Source organism: Eucalyptus grandis, chromosome 5, assembly GCF_016545825.1.
Source record: "Eucalyptus grandis isolate ANBG69807.140 chromosome 5, ASM1654582v1, whole genome shotgun sequence".
Lineage (NCBI taxonomy): Eukaryota > Viridiplantae > Streptophyta > Magnoliopsida > Myrtales > Myrtaceae > Eucalyptus > Eucalyptus grandis.
Genome location: NC_052616.1, coordinates 26857366 through 26877546, shown reverse-complemented (window position 1 = coordinate 26877546; position 20181 = coordinate 26857366). Strand labels below are relative to the sequence as shown.

The window sequence follows — 20181 nt, the reverse complement described above, 5'->3', positions numbered from 1 at the left end:
GGATTGAAAAAGAGCTCTAACATGTCCTTATGAATAGTTTTCTTTTAAATTTAGGAAACTTTTTGAGGGACAATGTGGCTTTGCAAGTACTTTTAGCTACTCTTCACGAATTTATGAAGCTATTCTTTAGTAATGTCATTCATTACTAAACTCTCAGTTGATATTCTAGATAATACATAGTAAGTTTGTCACTGTCTAATCTCGCCTTTTCGCCTTTAATGATGAAAACTTGTAGCTGTCGGCCCATAACCATGAAAAAAAAATCATAACCATCAAAATTAAGGGCTTATGGTGCGCATGACAAAATTTCTGGAACAGAAATTGATTTCTGGCTAAAAATTGATTTCTCAATTTCTATTTCGAAACGAGAAACTAAAAATTTTAGCTTCTGATTTCTTCTTCAAATATATTTCTGGAATAGAAATCTGTTTCAGAAATAGAGAAATCAAATTGCGTTATCAAATGGATTTCTGTTCCAAACCTTTTAAAATGGAAAACAGAGAAACAGAGAAATCAAGAAACAACAATTTTATCATGCGCAGCCTTAACCTCATCATCACTCTCTTTATTTTTATTCCTTTATTTCTTTTTTTGCTAAAGCAAATTATAACATTAGAATAGCAAACACTTCACCTTAGCATAAGAAAGGAAAAAAAAAAACGCTTGTTGGCGATTTTTAACTAAGACGACATCTTTTAAATAATGCTGAACGAAGTTTAGTTCGTTTTCTTGATAAAGGTCTAATACAATAGAAAAACTGGAACTATCCACTTCGTGTAGGATATGACCCGCACTTTCAGTTATTTCAAGAAATATTTTGCATTCAAGCAATACCGAATTCTCAAAACCAAAAAAATAATTAAAAGAAAAAGGGAACGCACATGGCGTGAGAATTTTGCGAATCAAGCAGCGAATTGGATCGTTTTCTTTGGACTTTAGATCATAAATTAAATGCATCCATAAATTAAAGAATTCGAAAAGCTGATCATCAACGAAGTTTTAGATTTATCGACTATCCAAAATTACTATACACATATCATATAGAATCAAAAGGGTTAGTTATAGTTTCACTTTAAGATCCGATGGGTGAAGGACTTGACATCGCGATTTAAGGCGTGCTTGAAAATATATATTTGATAGAATCAGAAGGATTAGTTATAGTTTCACTTTAAGATCCGAAAGGTGAAGGACTTAAAGTCCTGAATTAAGATGTGCTTGGAGGTTTTGTTTCGATTTTATGCCCATCCTTAGTTTGGACCTAATCAACACGAAGAGAGTTAAAAAATTTACATATTAAATCACGTCTTCAAATAATGGTAATTTTTTTTAAATCAATCGATCATGGCATCTAGGGGTGTGCATGGTCCGGGCGGGCGGTTCCCGACCTAGAACCGGAACCGCCCGCTAAGTACCGGTTCCGAAAAATTGGGCAGGATCCACCCATTTGTTGCATGGATCCCAGGGAACCGGACCGCACGGCGGTCCGGTTCCGGTGGATCTATGGAACCGATCTTGGCGCGGCGACGCCGGTTCTTCGGGATTTGCAGAAGGGTCGCTTGGGCGAGAGGCAGCGGCGGAGTTGGGTCGCGGGTCGCTGAACTGGATCGCGGGTCGTTGGGAGGCTGAACGGTGACGGCGTCAAGGCTGAGATGAGCTCAGATCTGTAGTTGTCGAGCGAGATCAGCGCGGCTGAAGCAGGGGACACCGAGCGTTGGTTGTGGATGGGTCTCGTGGGTTGTTGGAGTCGCGGCCACCGGCGTGAAGAAATGAGCGGCGGTTGCGGTCTTTGCACGTCGAGGAAGGCGGATCGCGGGGAGGCTGAACGGCGACGGCGTCAGGGCTGAGATGAGCTCAGATCTGTAGTCGTCGAGCGAGATTAGCGCGGCTGAAGCAGGGGACACAGAGTGTTGGTCGCGGATGGGTCTCGTGGGTTCTTTGGAGTCGCACCACCGGCGTGAAGAAATGGGATGGGTCTCATGGGTTCTTGGAGTCGCGGCCACCGGCGTGAAGAAATGAGCGGCGGTTGCGATCTTGCACGTTAGGGGAAGGCGGATCTAGCAAGACGGCGACGATGGCGGAGGTGCGAGCGTCGAAGGTCGGTGGGCGCGCGGTATGAGATCGGAGTGGCGCCGACGAGGGTGGTGGCGACGGCGGGCTACGGCGGCTTTGCGGCTCGTGCGGTGAGGCGGACGCACAGGTCACCGAGGAGGAATCGAAATAGCAAGAGGAACTGAGGAAGAGAGAGAGAGAGAGAGAGAGGTCGCATAAACCGAAGAGAAGTGGAAGAGACAGAGAGAGAGACCTAGGTTTGTTTTAGTAATTTTTTTTTTTTAATATTAAAAGGGAACCAGTCCGGTTCGGGTGGGCGGGCGGGCGGATCCGCCCATGGAATCGGGAACCAGGCCGGTTCCCTCAGAACCACTGCGGTTCCGGGGCGATTCCGGTCCCTGGTTCCGAGCGTCCGGGCGAGATTAAGGTATTTTACACACCCCTAATGGCATCACAAAATCTCAGACCCCATCAAATCCCTACACGTACTTTCTCTCTGCGTATTAATTTTATGCTCCGTTCGTTTCGCGGAAAATAACTTACAGGAAAATATTTTCCTGAATTTTCGGTGTTCGGACGGCGGAAAATACACGGTCAACGGAAAATATTTTCTCTCGGAAAATTCCTCTTTGGAACTCCTTTTTCCTTCGTTCTTTTCCTTCTCTTCTCTCTCTTCTTTCTTGCTCTCCCTGCTTTGCAATGGCTTCCTTCTCAGGATCGGCCTCCGCCCTACCCGCCGCTCTGCCCGCCTCTCCGTCCGGGGTGCCGCCGCCGCCGCTCCTCCCGCCGCGCGCTCCGCTTCCCCGGCTCGAAGCCGCTCGGGAGGATCCGGCTCAAGAGGGAGCACCGCGGCGGCGCCGGAGGCTCATGGGAGCCCGCCGTCCGAGCCGCTCGTCGTGCGGTGCGAGGCTTCGGTGGACGGGTGAGCCTCGCCGGCTTTGGGGCGGAGCTCGGCCTTGCCCGGATCCAGGCGAGCTGGGCGGGGCTCGGGCCTTGCCCGAGCTCGCCCGAGGTGCAGCGAGCCGCGAGCTCGCCGGATCTGGCGACCGGATCTTGGTCGGTCGGATCTGGTGACCGGATCTTGGTCGGCTCGCCATCGTCAGGCGTGTGGCGGTGGAGGAAGGAGGAAGGAGGAGGAAGAAGGAGGAGGAAGGAGAAGGAAAAAGAAAAGGAAAATATAAAAAGAAAAATAAAAAGAAAAATAAAGAAATTAGTTAAGGAACGATGGAAAATGTTTTCCACTCAAAATTTAAGTTTTCACCGAACACCGGAAAATATAGTCCATTTTCCTGGAAAATGACTTTAGGAAAATATTTTCGGAGATGGCATTTTCCGTGAAACGAACGCAACATTAATATTAAACCAAGTTTCAACGATTCAACTCTTTTCAATTTCAAGTGGCAAAGGACCTAAAGAAAATGAATAAATAAATAAATAAAACCTTTTCCATGACCATTTTCTCAACAGGGAAATACCCAAAACCGGGTTTTTATCTCCTCGAGACTACAAACTCTCTCTCTTCCCCGGTAGACCATTTCGATTGCTGCTTCTTCTTCCCATGCCAGACCTCCACGCCTGCTGAAGAGAGAGAAGGAAGAAGAAGAAGAAGAAGAAGAAGGAGAAGATGGGGCTGGAGTTCGAGGTGAGGGCGGTGGGGGGCACGGAGGACTGCTTCGTCTCGCTGCCCCTGCCGCTGGTGCAGACCCTCCAGCAGTCCACGCCTTCGGGGCTCCTCCCTCCCCTCCTCGCCCTCGAGCTCCGCTGCCTCCGCGGCCGCGACTCCTGGGTCGTCGCCTGGTCCGGCGCCACCTCATCCTCGTCGGCCATCGAGGTTTTCGTCTCTCTCGCTCTTTCCTGCGGGAAAAAGAAGAGTTCCCTTTTCGTGTTTTTGCTTGAATTCCATAGGAAGAGGGCGAAGTAGCGTGCTTTGGAAATTGCTAAGGCTTAGTTGCGGTTAGCGTGTGGAGTTTTGATGAATTAGATGTGGGGATCGATTGACGGGCTGGGTCGTTTGTGGGTGTGTGTCTCTCTCTGAGCGGAATTGGTGATTTGACTGTCCTGAGAAATTGTGAAGATGGTTTCTTGGTATGCGTTCTGGGATGTTCTTGAAACTTTTTTTTTTTTTTTGCTTTTTTGTTTGGAGTAGATTATTTGCTTGGTAATTACTTGGGGAGCCATTGGTTGCGATCGGCGGAGTGGCTTGATGTTTTAGCAGCTTATGTTGAGTCTTGTTTCAGCACATGGTCAGAGGGACGGCAGAAATGGTAGTGGAAATGGTTTTGTTTGGGTTTGGTGGTAAAGCTATGGAGATAGGATGCGGTTACTTGCATCAAGATGGAGCTCTTGAAAGATTGAAAGTCCTGTTACTCACACACAATGGCTCTTTCCTGTACTTTGGTCGTCAGCAAATGCCAGCTACCGGTTTAGTCCGGAGTGTGCAACATTTTTTTTTCTTTGTAGGGAAAATTTATGGGAGTTATGTTGCCTTCTCTGAGTGAATTGACAAGATTTTTATTATACCAGTTGAAAGGATTCTAATCACTGAAAATTGTCTGATGCGACTTGTTGTTTCCATCAGCTTAGTTTTCTCAAAGAGTGTTAAGATCATGAATCTTAAAAATAAAACAGTGGGAATGACTAATGGGTCATAGGTAAGAGTGAGAGCTAAGGAAATTCTTTTTCCTAGAGTCAAAAGGGTCAATGTTACAGAGATCTCACCATGGAAACAATTATTTGTTTTGCTGGTTCATGAAACCATCTAGTCCTGGATATAAAGGATCAGTGTTGTTAAAAGCGCTAGGTGCTTTTAAGTCACTAGACTCTCCCAATTGCCTAGGTCGCTAGGCGCTAAACTAGGCCCTCACCCAATGGAGGAAGGCGCTTGCTAAATCAATAAGAACGCTTTAGAAACTGAAAGTAGAAATGAATCTGATATCTATCACTTTAAAACTCAAACTCAGTAGGTCTGAAGTTCTAAGTTCTAAGATAGCCTAATTTAACAAATATCAACCACATCATCTTTTGTCATTATCATCACCATCCATGCTTTCATCCCATTCATCACTAGATTTGCAACCAACAGCCTCCTCCAACTCCTCCTCCTCCACCTTCTTCTCAGTTTATTCAGACTTAGCTTTGTCATCGTCATTTTTTGCTATTCTAGATCTTGAAATTTTATCACTTGCTTTTGATCTCGCTTGTTGTGTCATTAATGTCCCATGTTCTTCAATCCCGATTCTCTCTACATATGTATAGAACATACACTCGAAAGAGCAGTATGGCCATTGTATCTGATGATGAATTGCATGTTTGCTCATGCATCATAATGATTTCGGTGAAATTGAGAAGTATCTTATGCCTTCCATTGGTGGTATTAATGCAATAGGCCATAATATAGAATCCTTTCAGATTTTATGGTTTTATTTTCACACAAGGTTCGCATTTCTTGTCTCTTCTCCTCGCAGCTAACATTTATAATTTTTTTTGTGAGTTATTTCATTCAGACATGTTATACTAGGTTAAAAACTCATAAGATACATGTCATTTTTGGAACTTTCATTTACCATATTTGTGACTACTTCATATTCTGTATAGGTTTCTCAGCAATTCTCTGAGTGCATTTCATTACCTGATCGAGTTGCTGTTAAAGTGCGTGTTATATCAAACCTGCCCAATGCTACTCTAGTTATGGTGGAGCCACTTAGTGAGGATGATTGGGAAGTTTTGGAGCTAAACTCAGAGCATGCTGAGGCTGCTCTATTGAAGCAGGTAATTCTGTCAACAGTTTTTTGTATCTGGATCATAGATACTTTATGATCCTTGGTATAAGGATTTCTTTTTCTGGAAGTCTTGAGTATGAGCAAGCCATGTTTTGTGCTAACATTTTTCGCACCAATGCCTTTTCTGCTGGCAATTTAAATAATTTAAAGTTCCTTAAGGCTCAATCTCAGACTCTGAAAGAAAGTTTTAAGTCACTCTTATCTTATGAATTTGTTATTCACTTTCTGGTCTTTTCTTTATTTAGGAAGGGGGTGGAGGGTGGGGATGAGTCTATCAACACAGAAGGTTTTAGGATTTAAATGATGAATTATGGCTAGCTCTTTGTCATGCTTTCCTTTCTCTTGAATCAAAGCTTTGAAGCCTGGTTGTGCCAGTTTTGTGCAGTATGTTAGTGCTGTTCCAATGCAGTAACTGGTGTTACCTCATATATCATATAATCTTAACTTCACTTCTGCTACAATGGCCATGTAGCATCCTTTTCTGAAGCAGCATCCAAGCACTTTCTTGCTATATTACATGGTTTTCTTTCCCTTGCAGGTTCGGGTTCTTCACGAAAAAATGAACTTCCCCTTGTGGTTGCATGGCCAAGCCATCACATTTCGTGTTACCTCTTTATATCCAGAGAAAACTGTAGGTAAGATTAAATCTTCTGCAATTGCTTTGTCTATCTTTACTGTAGTTGAGGCACTTCAGCAAGCAATTGTTGCACTTTTTGATGTTTAAGCTTCATGGAATCACTATCTTGCTTTTGTTTTTTTCAGAATGATTAGAGATTATTTGTTTGCTGGATAATTGTACCTTTTTTCCTGTTTACTCAAACTTAAACGTGATGAAGATGAAGTGTTACCTTTTACCGTATGATTTTAAGATTCAGTGCGTGTATTCACTAAAGTGATTATTTTCAATGTTGCCTCATGTACTATTTCTTGCAACATTTTGGATCTAGTTCTCATTCTACAACTACATGCAAAATATGCTCTATTTTATCATTCCCCGATAATGTGGGATTTCACTCACCTCTATTCCTGATAGGTTAAGCAATGTGCAAATTTGTCGTATAGATGCATAACCTGTTTTTGTAAGCATGTTTGTACCAACATGACTGATGTGAGAATTTTCTCAGTCCAACTTATGCATGGGACTGAAGTTGCCGTTGCCCCAAAGAGACGCAAAAAGAATTTGCTGAGAAATGACTCCACACAGTCTCCTGACAGGAAGCATCAATTACAAAGGGCATTACTGCGAATTCAAGAACCAGATGAGAGATTGATACACAAGAATATAGTCAATGGTGTTGAGCTAGGGATAGTTCTCACAGCTATCGCTTATATTCATCCAGAAACTGCTAGGAGCTTTGGCTCTGATTCTCTTAGTACAGTTTTTATTACACCCTTTTCAGCAAAGGAGAGCAACATGAATCCTACCAACAATTCGTTCAGACCGAAAATCAATTTGAATGGAAAGGAAGGGAGCGGAGGAATCAAGAAGAATGAAGTACGTAATGCAGTAGTTTGTCTTTTGATTTCTGAATCTGTGGCCAAAGGACATATTATGATTTCGCAGTCTCTTTGCATGTATCTTGGAGTTGGCCTTCATTCGTGTACGTAAGTTTCCTAGATTTTAAATAAATGTAATGACTCCATTTGTTTGATTTGGCATAATGTGATTGCAGTAAAATTTTGCTTGCTTGCCTATGTATATCACGTGTTATTTCCAGGTATAGGTGTTATCGCATAAATGCTTGTTTTGTTTTTGTTTTTTGGTAGTACTTTATGTTATTTTAAATGCTCTGGCAGCTTCTTATTGTTTCTCAATTGTTCTGTTTTCATTGGTAATGGTTTCACCAGTGTCAAATTACTTGGAGTTTATTTAAGTAATTTCTTATATTGATGGAGTAACCTCTCCAGTAGGGATGCTGCATACATTGTTATTTGCTAATTTTAATTGCATTTTCAGTGTTTGCTAAACAAATATTTTGGAACGTTCTCACGATTGAAGAATTCTCGAACATTTCATAGAAAATTTAATAAGATTTAATGACAGAGAACTGCATATCCCCTTTCTCCCGTAAAGGTAGTGAGTAGCTGCATCTTCGAACTTAAACTTTCAATTTTCTTCTTCCCTGAATTTCTGAGTTGCAATGTCTCTCTGTTTAGTCTACAAGTTAAGATGAATGGGTTCCAGTTTAAATGGCTCTTTTGTACTTAGGAAATAACATTGTACAATTATTTTGGCATGGGAGAGGTTCTTACTATGTAAAAGATCCGAAATTCCTTTCAGTTCATTTTACTTTTTGATTGGTTTAAAATCCCATAGTGCTCACATCTTCAATGTACATTGGATACTTGAGTTTGAGTGCTTATATATATGATCAGCTATAAAATCTTCTCTCTGGAACTTTTTAGGGACCATAATATTGTTGATTGTGATATTATTGTTACACTGCGGTATCATCACAAGCTGCTGTTTTAAGTTATCTGCTTGTTTGTGTAAACAACTAAACTTAAATAGACTATGAACAGTTGAAGGTGAATTAGAAGAAATGACTTTCAAGTCTCTTGTCCAAGGACCAAAGACATAGGAAGCTCTGCTTTTATTGCTGAAGGATGATGCTGCGAGTACCTGATAACTGTTAAATTTGATGAACTAAGTGGTTCATTACAAACTTTAGGTATTCTTACATAAGATTTTTTTTAGGATAGGTGTCACAACAACTTCCCATACTTTACCGGTGGCATAATGAGTTAACCTACTTATCAATTTGAAAGCTCTTTTTGTATTCTAATTTTCTTTTAGTTTCAACTGAGATATGTCTAGGTATTGTATTTTCTGTTGGCAATGGGGAAACAAAACCTGTTATTGTATTTGGTGCCAGTGCATGCATGTATCCTTTCACGCTAGTCTATGGAAATCTGTCATCTTATATTCAGTTGGCTGACTACTCAGCAAGTTTTTGCTTTTGTATAATTTGCTTCTGGACTTGTAATATCTCAATTGAGTTTGCTAATGCGTATTTTCCTTTAGTTGACTTCTTTTATGTAGCAGAAGAACAAGCATAGAATACTAAGCAACGAAATGATTTTCCCTCTTGTTTGTAGGGGTTCGCGTGAAGAGTTGCTTTACAAATTTGAACAGAAACGTTTCGTCGATATTGGTCTCTCCTGCCCATTTTAAGTTGCTAGGGAAGGAAAAAACTCCTGGGAAAAATGGGGAAGAAGAGCTTAATCTGCACAGAAACAAGAGCAAGAAAAAGATGCATCTGGATGCGCACACGGGGGTTTCTATGGATGCTGAAGACTGGTCTTCTCATAATAAAATTGTTGATGCACTGTCTCATGTGCTTTCTAAAAACAAGGACGATGAGAATTCTTACGGCTCTGGGTTGCAATGTCTTCTTAAATACTGGCTTTTAGCACATCGTGATGCTATTGCTTCTACTTCTCAGGAGGAAGTTACTTCATTGGTTTTGGGGAATCAGACTTTGCTTCATTTTGTTGTAAAAATGGGCATGTTTAGATCTCCAGGAGAGAAGTTATCAAACACTTCATTAGCTAACAGATCTAAATTGGAAGAACAAAGAACTTCAATATTATTCTCTCTGATTATATCTGATGGGTTAACCCAACGTGAGAAGTTCAGTGCATACGAGCTAGCATTTAATGAAGGGAAAGAGAAGTGCAATGAAGATATGAAGTTCTTGGGCCAAAAGTTGGATTGGGGTGACCTGGCTTTCCTTTATTATACCAAGGATGAAAATTTTGAGGAGGACTTAGATTCAGATTTATCTTCATTGAGCTGGATGCAGAAAGCTGCTTCTGATGTTGTCAACCGTAGGTACTTCCTCTTAGAAATTAGAGCTGTAGGCATCTACTCGTCTTTGTTATTATAACAATAAAATGATTATAGTGATTATACTGGGGCACATAATTCTGCTCTGAGAGAGAGATAGTGAGGAGCATGTATACATACAGGATACCCCTACTAGCTCGAATTCCTTTCCTAAAGCACCAAATATTCATGCTGACTAGGGAACAGAAATCTTAATAGTTTCGACACTTCACTTTTTGTAGCTGATGTATAAAGATATCCGGACTAGGACTAAGGACTAGATTGCTTTTGGACAGAGAAGGAAGAGAAAGAGTGTTATGACCTTTTTTGAATTGGGTGTGCCTAAACTGCAACTGATACAGAATTTTTTCTCCTCCTGATGTGATCTATTTGTTAGATATAAACATCATAACCTTTCTCCTGTGTTTGGGATTTGATGGCATGGTGACCTCCTCTGAGTTAAAAATTCCATGGCATCTAGTCCTGATTGTTTGTTAGGAAGAAAATGAACTCAGCTATTGACTTCATTCCTTTTTATGGCAAGCAGTTGGAGGTTGAAATTCCAAGCACTAGTTTAGGTATTCTAGCATGAAATGGCACTTAACAATTTGTACTGTATTGTCATGATGACGTGTTTGGAAATGGCCTCATTTAGGAGGTAAATTCATTTTCAGACTCGAGGTCAATCTCTTTAGTTTAAAACAGGATCTGGATTTTACTTATGTTGAGAATATCAAATTATATGTTAATCAAGGGAACTGTTGTTCTTCATGGATTTGGTGTTGCTAAACATCTATGGATCCAGATTGATCATCATCTATATGCAGAAGCCAAGTGTCAAAGATGTTGCTAGGTTTATATTTTCTTTGTGTTTTGATGGAAATTTCAAAGTTTTGAATGCTCCTTTCATGATTTGTATATTACTTCAATTTCTACAGATTAACTTCATTTCTTCTCTAAATTAAAGGGAACTGAAACCCTCTAGCATGCTGCTTTTTGTTTTTATTGAGAGGTTAATATTATCAATCTGACTCCATTCTGACAATATACTTATGTGGGAAACTGGGGGGACGTAGTCACTTTCTTCACGACTTTATGCTGCTATGTTAGGTGGTGTTATCTGATTTTGGCGAATTGTAGCCATCCTCCCTCATACTTTTGATTCTTACCTGAAGGAAAAACGTAATTACCTTTTGACAGATCCCATCATGACTGTAATTCGATAATGCAGGGTTGATGGTTTTGCTCTCTTCAGCTTCTGGGATGTGGTTCAGCAAGTATGATCTTCCTCTGCCTGGACATGTCCTAATACATGGTCCTACTGTGAGTATAACTGTAAATTTTGAATTTTCAACAGTTTGGGCTCAGCTTTTGTCAGAAATATATGACTACACAAACATTAGCTTAGTTGTTATTGGGCGTGGATGGAAGCACTGTGTGATTGTAGCTTGTGCCTGTCTTCTGTACTCTATGTCCCACAATCTTATTTCTACTTTTGGGCCTGCCATATGTAACTTAGAAAGCATTCTGATATTTTCTGTTTTCAACTCTAGCCTTCAGAGGCCTGTGAAATCTTGTTTTACGTTCGTTGACCTTCGATCTAATAAGTTTAAGTTCATGATGTATCCGTGGTCAAAACACAGTCCTGAAAGTAAAAAGTTCGTGACTCTGGCAATCCTGAAAGTAAAATGTCAATGATTATGGCATCTTAGTATGCTTAGGAGATGACTGAGTAACATTAAGCCAGTGACAAAGTAAATGCTGTTCTTGAGATCTTATGGTAGTGGATAGGTGTCCTTATCTATTTCATCAGACAAAGTATGCTCGTTGAATCAATGTAACAGACAATCAGATAAAATCTGTAAGGGATTTCTTCTATTTCTTGATTGCATCTAAATTGAACAATATGAATCTACATAATGTTTACTCCAAAACGTCTTAATCACTTATAGCTTCTCTTTACCAAACATTTTATGGCTTTTGAGCACATCATGCTGTTAATTGTTAGAGGATTTTGGGTCTTAGTGCCATACAGTCCGTGAATCATTTGTTGTATATGCTATCTTCATCAGTAGGTTCTTCAGATGCCAAATTGGACCTTGTAAATGGGGATGGTTATTTCCATGTACTATCCAGGTGGCTTGCTCTTTGACCCTTGCTTGAGTAATTGTTGAGATAGCTTGCTCATTTGTGCGTCTCACTCGGTTTACCTGTGGAGTTTATCTCGACAACATATTCTCCACTGACATAGTTCAATTTGACCTTGTTTGATTAGATAAGTAGAAGTAAATGCCTGCAAAAGTTAGTATATGAGCTATGTTAGTCAATTAGTTTGGACTTCTATCTGACCTTTTTCTTTTAAATGTATTGTTCCATAGTCCTAATGTATTTAATATTCTCATTGGAGCATTGTATCCTGTAGTTCAGTTTATAATAGTTGTCATGACTATCTTTTATCAGGGGTCTGGGAAGACGCTATTGGCAAGAGCTGTTGCGAAGCACTTGAAGTTTCAGCCTGACATCCTTGCTCACATGTATGAATACTAATTTATTTTATTTATTTATTTGAGGACTTCTTTGGTTTTTGTAATTTTGGCTGAGCCAGAATAGATTGAATTTATTACCTGGAGACCTAAGTCTGGCCTTTTGTTTGCTGTGCAGAGTTTTTATTGATTGTTCTCGGTTTGCCCTAGAGAAGGGCTCCCTTGTCCGTCAGAAACTATCTGGATACGTAACCAATGCTTTAGATCATGCACCTTCACTTGTTGTCTTCGATGATCTTGATAGCATCATTTCTTCCTCTTCTGATTCAGAAGGGCCAGTATCGTCGACTTCCGCAATGGAACTTTCAGAATTTCTCATAGACATCGTAGATGATTATGCGGTAAGCTAGTTTCCTCAAATTGCTTAGTGAACATTTACAAAATGTTTTCAGCTTATGCATTGCTCTTTCATTGGAAGTATTTACAAGAGATATATGCAATATTGTTCCATGTTTCATGTGTTAGTACTCCAGTATGCGGGGATATATTATCTTCTTTGCTTGTTTGGAGGATGAGAGAAAGGAGCAGCTAATGCTGATTAGGAGACTTTATAAACTGTGAATGGAGTTTCCATTCTAGTGGTAGTTGGTGAAGTTGCAAACTGTTTTAGTTGTTATATCATGTTTTCCTAAATGTTGTTTATGTGACAATGGAATATTGGCAGCCTTAGAGGCTAATAGTTGGCTAAAACGTAGAGCTGTTTATAACATCTGAGTAGAGAGAAAGCTCAATGCTGAGAAAGCAAAGACTGTTATTTCTGATCTGCAGCAAAAGGGTTTTTTCATTTTGTTACAACTTTTCAAGAGCAAGGGATAAAGACTCTCTGGTGCGTGACTGCATGATCTGATACTTGCATGGGTGAGAACTCATTTGCTTTTAGTGAAAATTAGATTCATGGAGGAGAGGTTGGTGAGATCCTTTATCTGAGACAAGCAGTGGAAACCTAGCGGCAAGAATGACCTTTGGCTAAGCTTTGAGTTCATGGGCAAAGGAATGACTGAGCCACATTCCTAAACCCCCAATTCCAGTCTTATTTCTTTGGAAAAAACTAATCACATGTATTTAAACATCTTCTTTGATTTTGGATAGGGAGCTGTGTAAGAATTTTTTTTTTTTTTTTTTTTTTTTGTAAATGGTAAGAATATATATTGAGCTTTGGACAAAAATACACAAAGACGGCACCAAAAACTTATGCTCTAACTGTAAGACAGAGAGAGCGGAAGGCATGGTTTATTATTTAAAAAGTTTAAGCTTTTTCTTCCCCCTTTTTTGGTTAGAAACTTAAGTTGTTAGATGAAGGCGTGGTTTATTATTTAAATATTGTAATACTCCTCGTTTCGCATAGTCTGGTCTTTTTGCGTAGTACTTAGTGTTAAAATTTAATTATGGAAGAAAATTGGGCCTGGAAAGATTTGAACTCAAGATCTCCAACTCTAGCTCTAATACCATGTGTAAGATCTTGTTAGGACCCCAACCAACTATTCTAAAAGCTTAAGTTGTTAGATGAATGCATGGTTTATTATTTAAATATTCTAGCAGGAGCATCAAAATTTTTTGAGGGATTTCCTACTCAATAGTTTACTAGCAAGTACTAGTACTTATAATGCATCATTTGGAATATTATTGCGATTCATCTCTCATTTAAAAGTGTCATCCAGGAAAAAAGGACAAACTCATGTCGAATTGGACCCATTGCTTTCCTTGCAACAGTGAGAGCTCTAGATAAAGTACCGCAGTCCTTCAGTTCCTCAGGTTTGCCTCATGTTTGCTGGAGTATTTTTAATCTTCAAAAAAAACATTTCATGTTATATGTCTTCCTTTATATTTGCTTTGTTCCTTTTCGGTACTTTTACTGCAGTTTATACATTTTATCACTGCTAGGGAGGTTTGACTTCCATGTGCAACTGCCTGCTCCTGCTGCCTCGGAACGTGAAGCAATATTGAAACATGAAATGCAGAGGCGTTCATTAGATTGTGCTGACGAAATCTTACATGAAGTGGCATCCAAATGTGATGGTTATGACGCCTATGATTTGGTATGGTGAATTTGACCTGGATAACTTTCCTTCTCTCCTCCTTGTCCTCCTCTCTCTCTCCCTCTCTCTCTTGCAACTAAATTTTCTCCTCCGTAGAATCTGTGAGTCCAAATTAAGATGTCCAAGGAGTACATATGGCTCTGGAGATATGCCTTGTCCATGATTGGTGCACAAACAATAAGTGACAATTTCCTCTATATCATTATGGGAGAAACACTTAAATCCTCATCTTTGAAACTCAGAAAAATGATGTCAACAAGATATATATGTGTCTAAAGAGACTTTGTTGAAGCTGCACTGGGAAATGTAGTACATTAAGGCTATTTCTTGAGCAGATAATAATACGGATAGATAAACGCTGAAAAAGAAAATGGCCTTTCAGATGTGTGCTGTTTTGTCTATAAGCTATATCATTGTTGTGAACTTTATGTTGTGCATGCTATCAGTGTCTTTTCAGTCTGGTATTTTAGTTGTCTTCTACATTTGAATTACTTGTAAAATAATTGGAGCCAAAATCTTTTATTGACTTCATTCAGGAAATCTTAGTTGATCGAGCTATTCATGCTGCTGTTGGCCGTTTTATGCCTTATTCAATGTCTTTGAAGAGGCCTGAGAAGATGAGTCTTCTCAGAGATGATTTTTTGAGAGCACTGCATGACTTCCTTCCAGTAGCTATGCGGGATATCACAAGAAGTGCTACTGAAGGTGGTCGTTCTGGATGGGATGATGTTGGTGGACTCAGTGATATCAGGAATGCCATTAAGGAGGTAAAATGTTTTCTCACCTTTCTGTTTGATGAACAAAGTTACTGACCCTTTTGTAAACTCCCTATTTGTTGATGGTTACAGTAAATCTTTCTATCTTTGTGTATTTTGACTAATGGAAACTAGCCATAAAAATTGGCCACTCTATGTGTGCTGAAGTTCGTGACTTTGATATTTGTTTCTCTCTTTTTATTTTTGCATCTCAATACACGCATTATTTCTTGTCAGGTCTCTTCAAGGATATCAAGAAAATACAAAGTCAAGTCTCTTATTGTCTTAGTTTTCTTCCTGTGTTGATGGAAAACAGTTTACCTATATGATGGGCTTTAGATAGTACCTGACACCTATACCATGAACATTTATGGAACAATAGCTGTAGCAGTGGATCACTAATTTGAGCAGTAGTAAAACAAGCTATGCTAGTATACTGTAAATACCCCTTTCCAAGTAGCTAGCATTTGAGAGTAGCTACTGAATCTCTGACAAATGCAGCCTTTTTTTTTCTTATTTTCATGCATGTCTCAAGTGGCTCTTAGGTCATGATATTTTCCTTCACCTGTTTGATATCCTTATGAAGGCTCATCCATGAATAATGTATTGCAGTCTGCTTATGATCTTGCTATTAGCCATCCTTACTGATTAGAATCTACTATACTCCTTCGGCGAAATTATCTCTGTTAAAATAGTCAGCACAATGTGAACTTTTACTATTGTAGAATGATTTAAGTGGTGGTTCATTGTTTGGTGTTTAGTTTCCTGCTTCCAACTTGGAGTATTAATATCGTTCCCCCTGAAGCTTACAAGATACTTTAGTAAATGAGTGAATAATGTATTCTGCTTGTTTTGAAATGGGCTTTAAGGTTGTGCTTTAAGGTTAAGTTCTTATTTCCTTTCCGAAGCCCACTAGTTTCTGTATCATTTCCACAATTCCCTTGAATTTTTATTCTCACTAGAATGGGTTTAGCAAATTTAGCAATTTAATGAAGAACGGATCTTTTCAAGTCAATAGTACCATATTAAACCCGCATGATTCTCAATGAACATGATCTATCTGTTTCTTGACGTGCTTGTACATAATTACTGCACAACAGTCCTTAATTACTGTGAAGAGACTGGTCGTACTGGAAATTATCTCAAGCTCTTTGCTAATAATGTCTTTAATATTAACTTGTTATATAAAACTATTTGATCTTCATGTTTATCATTCTTCAATGTGCTGATGAAATGTTTTCATGCCTCTTATCTGTTAACTTTGTGAAATATCAGATGATTGAATTGCCTTCGAAATTCCCAAATGTGTTTTCGCAAGCTCCTCTAAGGCTACGATCAAACGTTCTTTTATATGGACCTCCAGGCTGTGGCAAGACACACATTGTTGGTGCTGCTGCAGCAGCTTGTTCTCTTCGATTCATGTCAGTGAAAGGGCCTGAGCTGTTGAATAAGTACATTGGTGCTTCTGAGCAAGCTGTAAGAGGCTTCTTTTCAACTACAATGATGTTGATTGTATTCCACCTTGTGCAATTGTGTCTTAAACCGATTTATTTCCGGACATTTCACAATTTGTGCTTTTTTCTGTTTCTTTTGTATGCATCTAATAGAGGTCCCTTCATATTTGTGAACACTTGAAATAGTATAAACTAAAAGCAGCAATGAGGATCCTCCCATAACCACTGAAGTGCCAAGTTAAAACGGTTGATGATGCAAGAGAATCCTCTATGATATTTAATTAAAAGAAAGATTAAGATGTAAATTGATTGAAGCTTTTCTACTGGGAATTTGTAATCAATGATCAAATTTGTACTGGATTTTCCATTATGCATATGGATGGCGTTGATTCTGTCAGCAGAATTGACCAGTTTTGAATATCTGAAACTTATGGCAATTAGAAAATTACAGGTACGGGATATATTCTCGAAGGCAGCAGCTGCAGCACCTTGCCTTCTCTTTTTTGATGAATTTGATTCCATTGCTCCAAAGAGGGGGCATGACAATACGGGGGTCACCGACCGCGTCGTCAATCAAGTTAGTTTCTTGCATTCAATAGCACTTTCAAGGCGGTCATGTGAAATCTGTTTAATTGTATGAATTACTAATGTCTTGTATTTCCTTGCTGCAGTTTTTGACTGAATTAGATGGTGTCGAAGTTTTAACTGGAGTGTTTGTTTTTGCAGCAACAAGGTAATAATTTCGTCGTACATGGTAACAAAAAGTGCTCTCTTCCAATAGCGTGCTAACTATAAACTGCTAGTGGAAATTGCACGTCTGTTATGAATGTTTCAGCAAACATTTTCGAGGAAACAGTTAGTGCGGAGACTCTGTAATAATCCTTAAAGGCGGACTACAAACTGCGACGCATGATTTTTCATTGATTTAGAACTGTTTTAACCTCAGATACATGGTGTTGGATAAACTAGATTTGTATTGCAGAAGGTAACAAAAGTTTGGATTGCGTGAATTATTTTCAGTCGCTGAAATAGCTTAAATAAATGTATTTAGCTGATCTTGAGCCTCTACAACAGCATCAACTGATGCTGACCGTTTCAATCTTGTGACATCAAGCATAGCGCAATTTCTCATATATGTTGGACATCCTTGCTGCATGAGGTTCTCTTTTGTTTTCCTCAGGGGTCATGGGTTCACCTATCACCTAATGATTCTAATTCACGTAGTCTTTATTGAGATCCATCCTCTATTGTATATTTATCAATTTATGTGCTTTTAGTGCTAATCAAATTGCATTTTATGTGAAGCAGTAGACCGGACTTACTTGATGCTGCACTTCTGAGACCTGGCAGGCTTGACCGACTTCTGTTCTGTGATTTTCCTTCTAAACAGGAAAGGCTGGATATTCTTAAAGTTCTATCAAGGAAGGTAGAAACCTAGTTTCCATCCTTCTGCCAGTGCTTGCTAATATGGTCTGAAACAGGTTTTACCGATTGAAATTTATGGCATTGCTTGTTAAAGAACGATATATCCGCAATCCTACTTTTTCAAGGAAGATGTATCAGTAAGATTATATGACCAGTGAATTATTTAAAAAAAACACACACAAAACAGAGAGTTAGAAGCAGAGTTAATCTTGAGCTTGAAGATCCTGGTAAGAACTTACGGCATCTGACAGAGTACATTTGGTATAACCCATTAAGTTAAAGTTAAAATCCCTTCTCTAAAAGTCGTTTTGCCCCAAATCACTCCAGGCATTGTAAATTAGAGTAAAACATAGCAAAAGGGTTGGATCTACAACCTGCTCATGTGAGGCTTAGGTAAGTTTGGAGGTCTAAGAGTAAATCATTTTCAAACTTGGACCTTGAGACTGATTGATGTAACACTTATTGATGTCGCTGAGAAAAAATGTAAGACATGCATGTATAGCTGATCCGTGAAACCGGACTTGGACCTACCTACCTTCGGTTATCATTTAGTATAAACTTTCTAAGACATTGTCATCCTCTCCTGTTGTTTTCTTTTCACTAATTAGGAAGATACTGGGTGTATTCACCTCATTATATTAAGCTTCAATTCAGTATAATCAGGCAGTAAAATTGGCAACCACTGGGCATTGCTTAAGTTTTCCTAAGTATCTGCTTTAATGCCCTTTTGCAGCTTCCCTTGGCCAGTGATGTGGACTTAGATGCTATAGCTCGCATGACAGAAGGATTGAGTGGAGCTGATCTTCAAGCTCTGCTTTCAGATGCACAGCTTCAAGCTGTTCACGATCTTCTTGACAGAGGTGATGTCGATCAGCATGGGAAAAAGCCAATTATAACCGACTCTCTGCTGAAGTCTGTTGCTTCAAAGGCAAGGCCATCAGTCTCAGATGCTGAGAAGAGAAGACTGTATAGCATCTACAGCGAATTTCTCAATTCAAAAAGATCTACTGCTGCTCAGGTCTCTCTCTCTCTCTCTCTCTCTCTCTCTCTCTCTCTCTCTCTCTCTCTCTCTCACACACACACACACACACACACACACACACACACACACACACACACACACACACACACAAACACACACACAACACACACACACACACACACACACACACACATGGTTCCCCACATTAATCTGTTGACAACTTGTTCATTGCAGTCGAGAGATGCGAAAGGAAAGAGGGCAACGCTAGCATAACGAATGACCTGGAATCATTTTTATGGCATCTTGTCCCTTTTTTAAAACGTCTATATATTCTTGTTCTTTTTTAATTCGATTCTCTCCCCAAAATTAGAGTCGTGCATCCCCAAATTCAACTGGGGATTCTGATAGTTACTTTATTATACGTATGTTGTAGTTAATCCTTGCAATAGTCTCATTCTCATGGTGGGTATGCGACATATATAGGATGTTCATCTCTGGGAATAAATTAATAAAATAGCAGGCTCTCAGTTTGATTTTTTCAATTCACGTCTCAAAATTCCGAACGGTGAGGGCGATCCATTTGCATTCGGGATCAAAGATATGGGGATGAAAATATCGTCTTTTGGCAGCAGCTGCCATTTCCAGAGCTCTGGCTTTGAGCACGGCATTCAAAGTGAAGAGACAATTTTGCCTCTTAGCAAGAATCAACGGAAGCTGTGGAATCCCATCTTTAAATAACTTTTCATCTTTGCCCGTACACAAATGTTGCTCGTCCGAGAAACTACAGAGCCTAACAAAGTGTGTGGACTCAATATCCGGCTTTGGCAAGGGACATGGAAAATTATGAGCCTGAGTAGTGCTAGCCTGGTAGAATAATCTCTCCGGCGAGTCAATGACACGGTTCGCCGTCTATTTTCCGGAAATTCCATATCAATGGACTTCTCACGATACCGTCTGCTCTACTGCAGTCACGGTATAAATTATTCACCGTAAAGGGTTTGATGCAGTGTGCTTTGATAATAGTTCATGACGCAACTCGTCTGTATCGTTGCAGTGAGTCTTTATAGGAGTGTTCTCCTTCCGTTCTTGCCTTCTTGGCTTGGAAGTCATTCATTCTGCAATATGTTGAGGCACCAGAGGACAGTGTGACCGGCTTAAGAACGAGGCATTGTGGTGTGGAGGGTCCACGTCGTTCTGGCTTGTGAATAAACTGAATTGATCTTGTAGTTTGGAGAAGAAGTCCATTTCTCTCGACTGGTCTTGACACAAGTAGTGTAGATTTCACTGCTGGTCACGGTACTACAAGAAATTGAACCAAAGAGATCACCT

The 20181-nt window shown here is 39.7% G+C and overlaps 1 protein-coding gene across 1 annotated transcript; it reads left to right on the top strand.

The window, feature by feature from the left end:
• Positions 1-3555: 3555 nt before the first annotated feature.
• On the top strand, positions 3556-19394 carry LOC104444671 (peroxisome biogenesis protein 1). Its single transcript, XM_039312748.1, has 17 exons — positions 3556-3880; positions 5644-5817; positions 6367-6463; positions 6953-7429; positions 8928-9659; positions 10889-10980; positions 12118-12191; positions 12319-12541; positions 13859-13952; positions 14082-14236; positions 14773-15003; positions 16267-16467; positions 16897-17022; positions 17117-17178; positions 17754-17871; positions 18604-18888; positions 19087-19394. The coding sequence occupies exons 1-17, from the start codon at positions 3674-3676 to the stop codon at positions 19123-19125; spliced, it is 3387 nt and encodes a 1128-aa protein (XP_039168682.1). The 5' UTR covers positions 3556-3673; the 3' UTR covers positions 19126-19394.
• Positions 19395-20181: the final 787 nt, after the last annotated feature.

Coding starts and splice junctions, on each gene's coding strand:
- LOC104444671 (XM_039312748.1), top strand. CDS start 3,674: ATGGGGCTGGAGTTCGAGGTGAGGGCGGTGGGGGGCACGGAGGACTGC. Junction 3,881..5,643: donor CATCCTCGTCGGCCATCGAG/GTTTTCGTCTCT, acceptor TATTCTGTATAG/GTTTCTCAGCAATTCTCTGA. Junction 13,953..14,081: donor GCAGTCCTTCAGTTCCTCAG/GTTTGCCTCATG, acceptor TATCACTGCTAG/GGAGGTTTGACTTCCATGTG.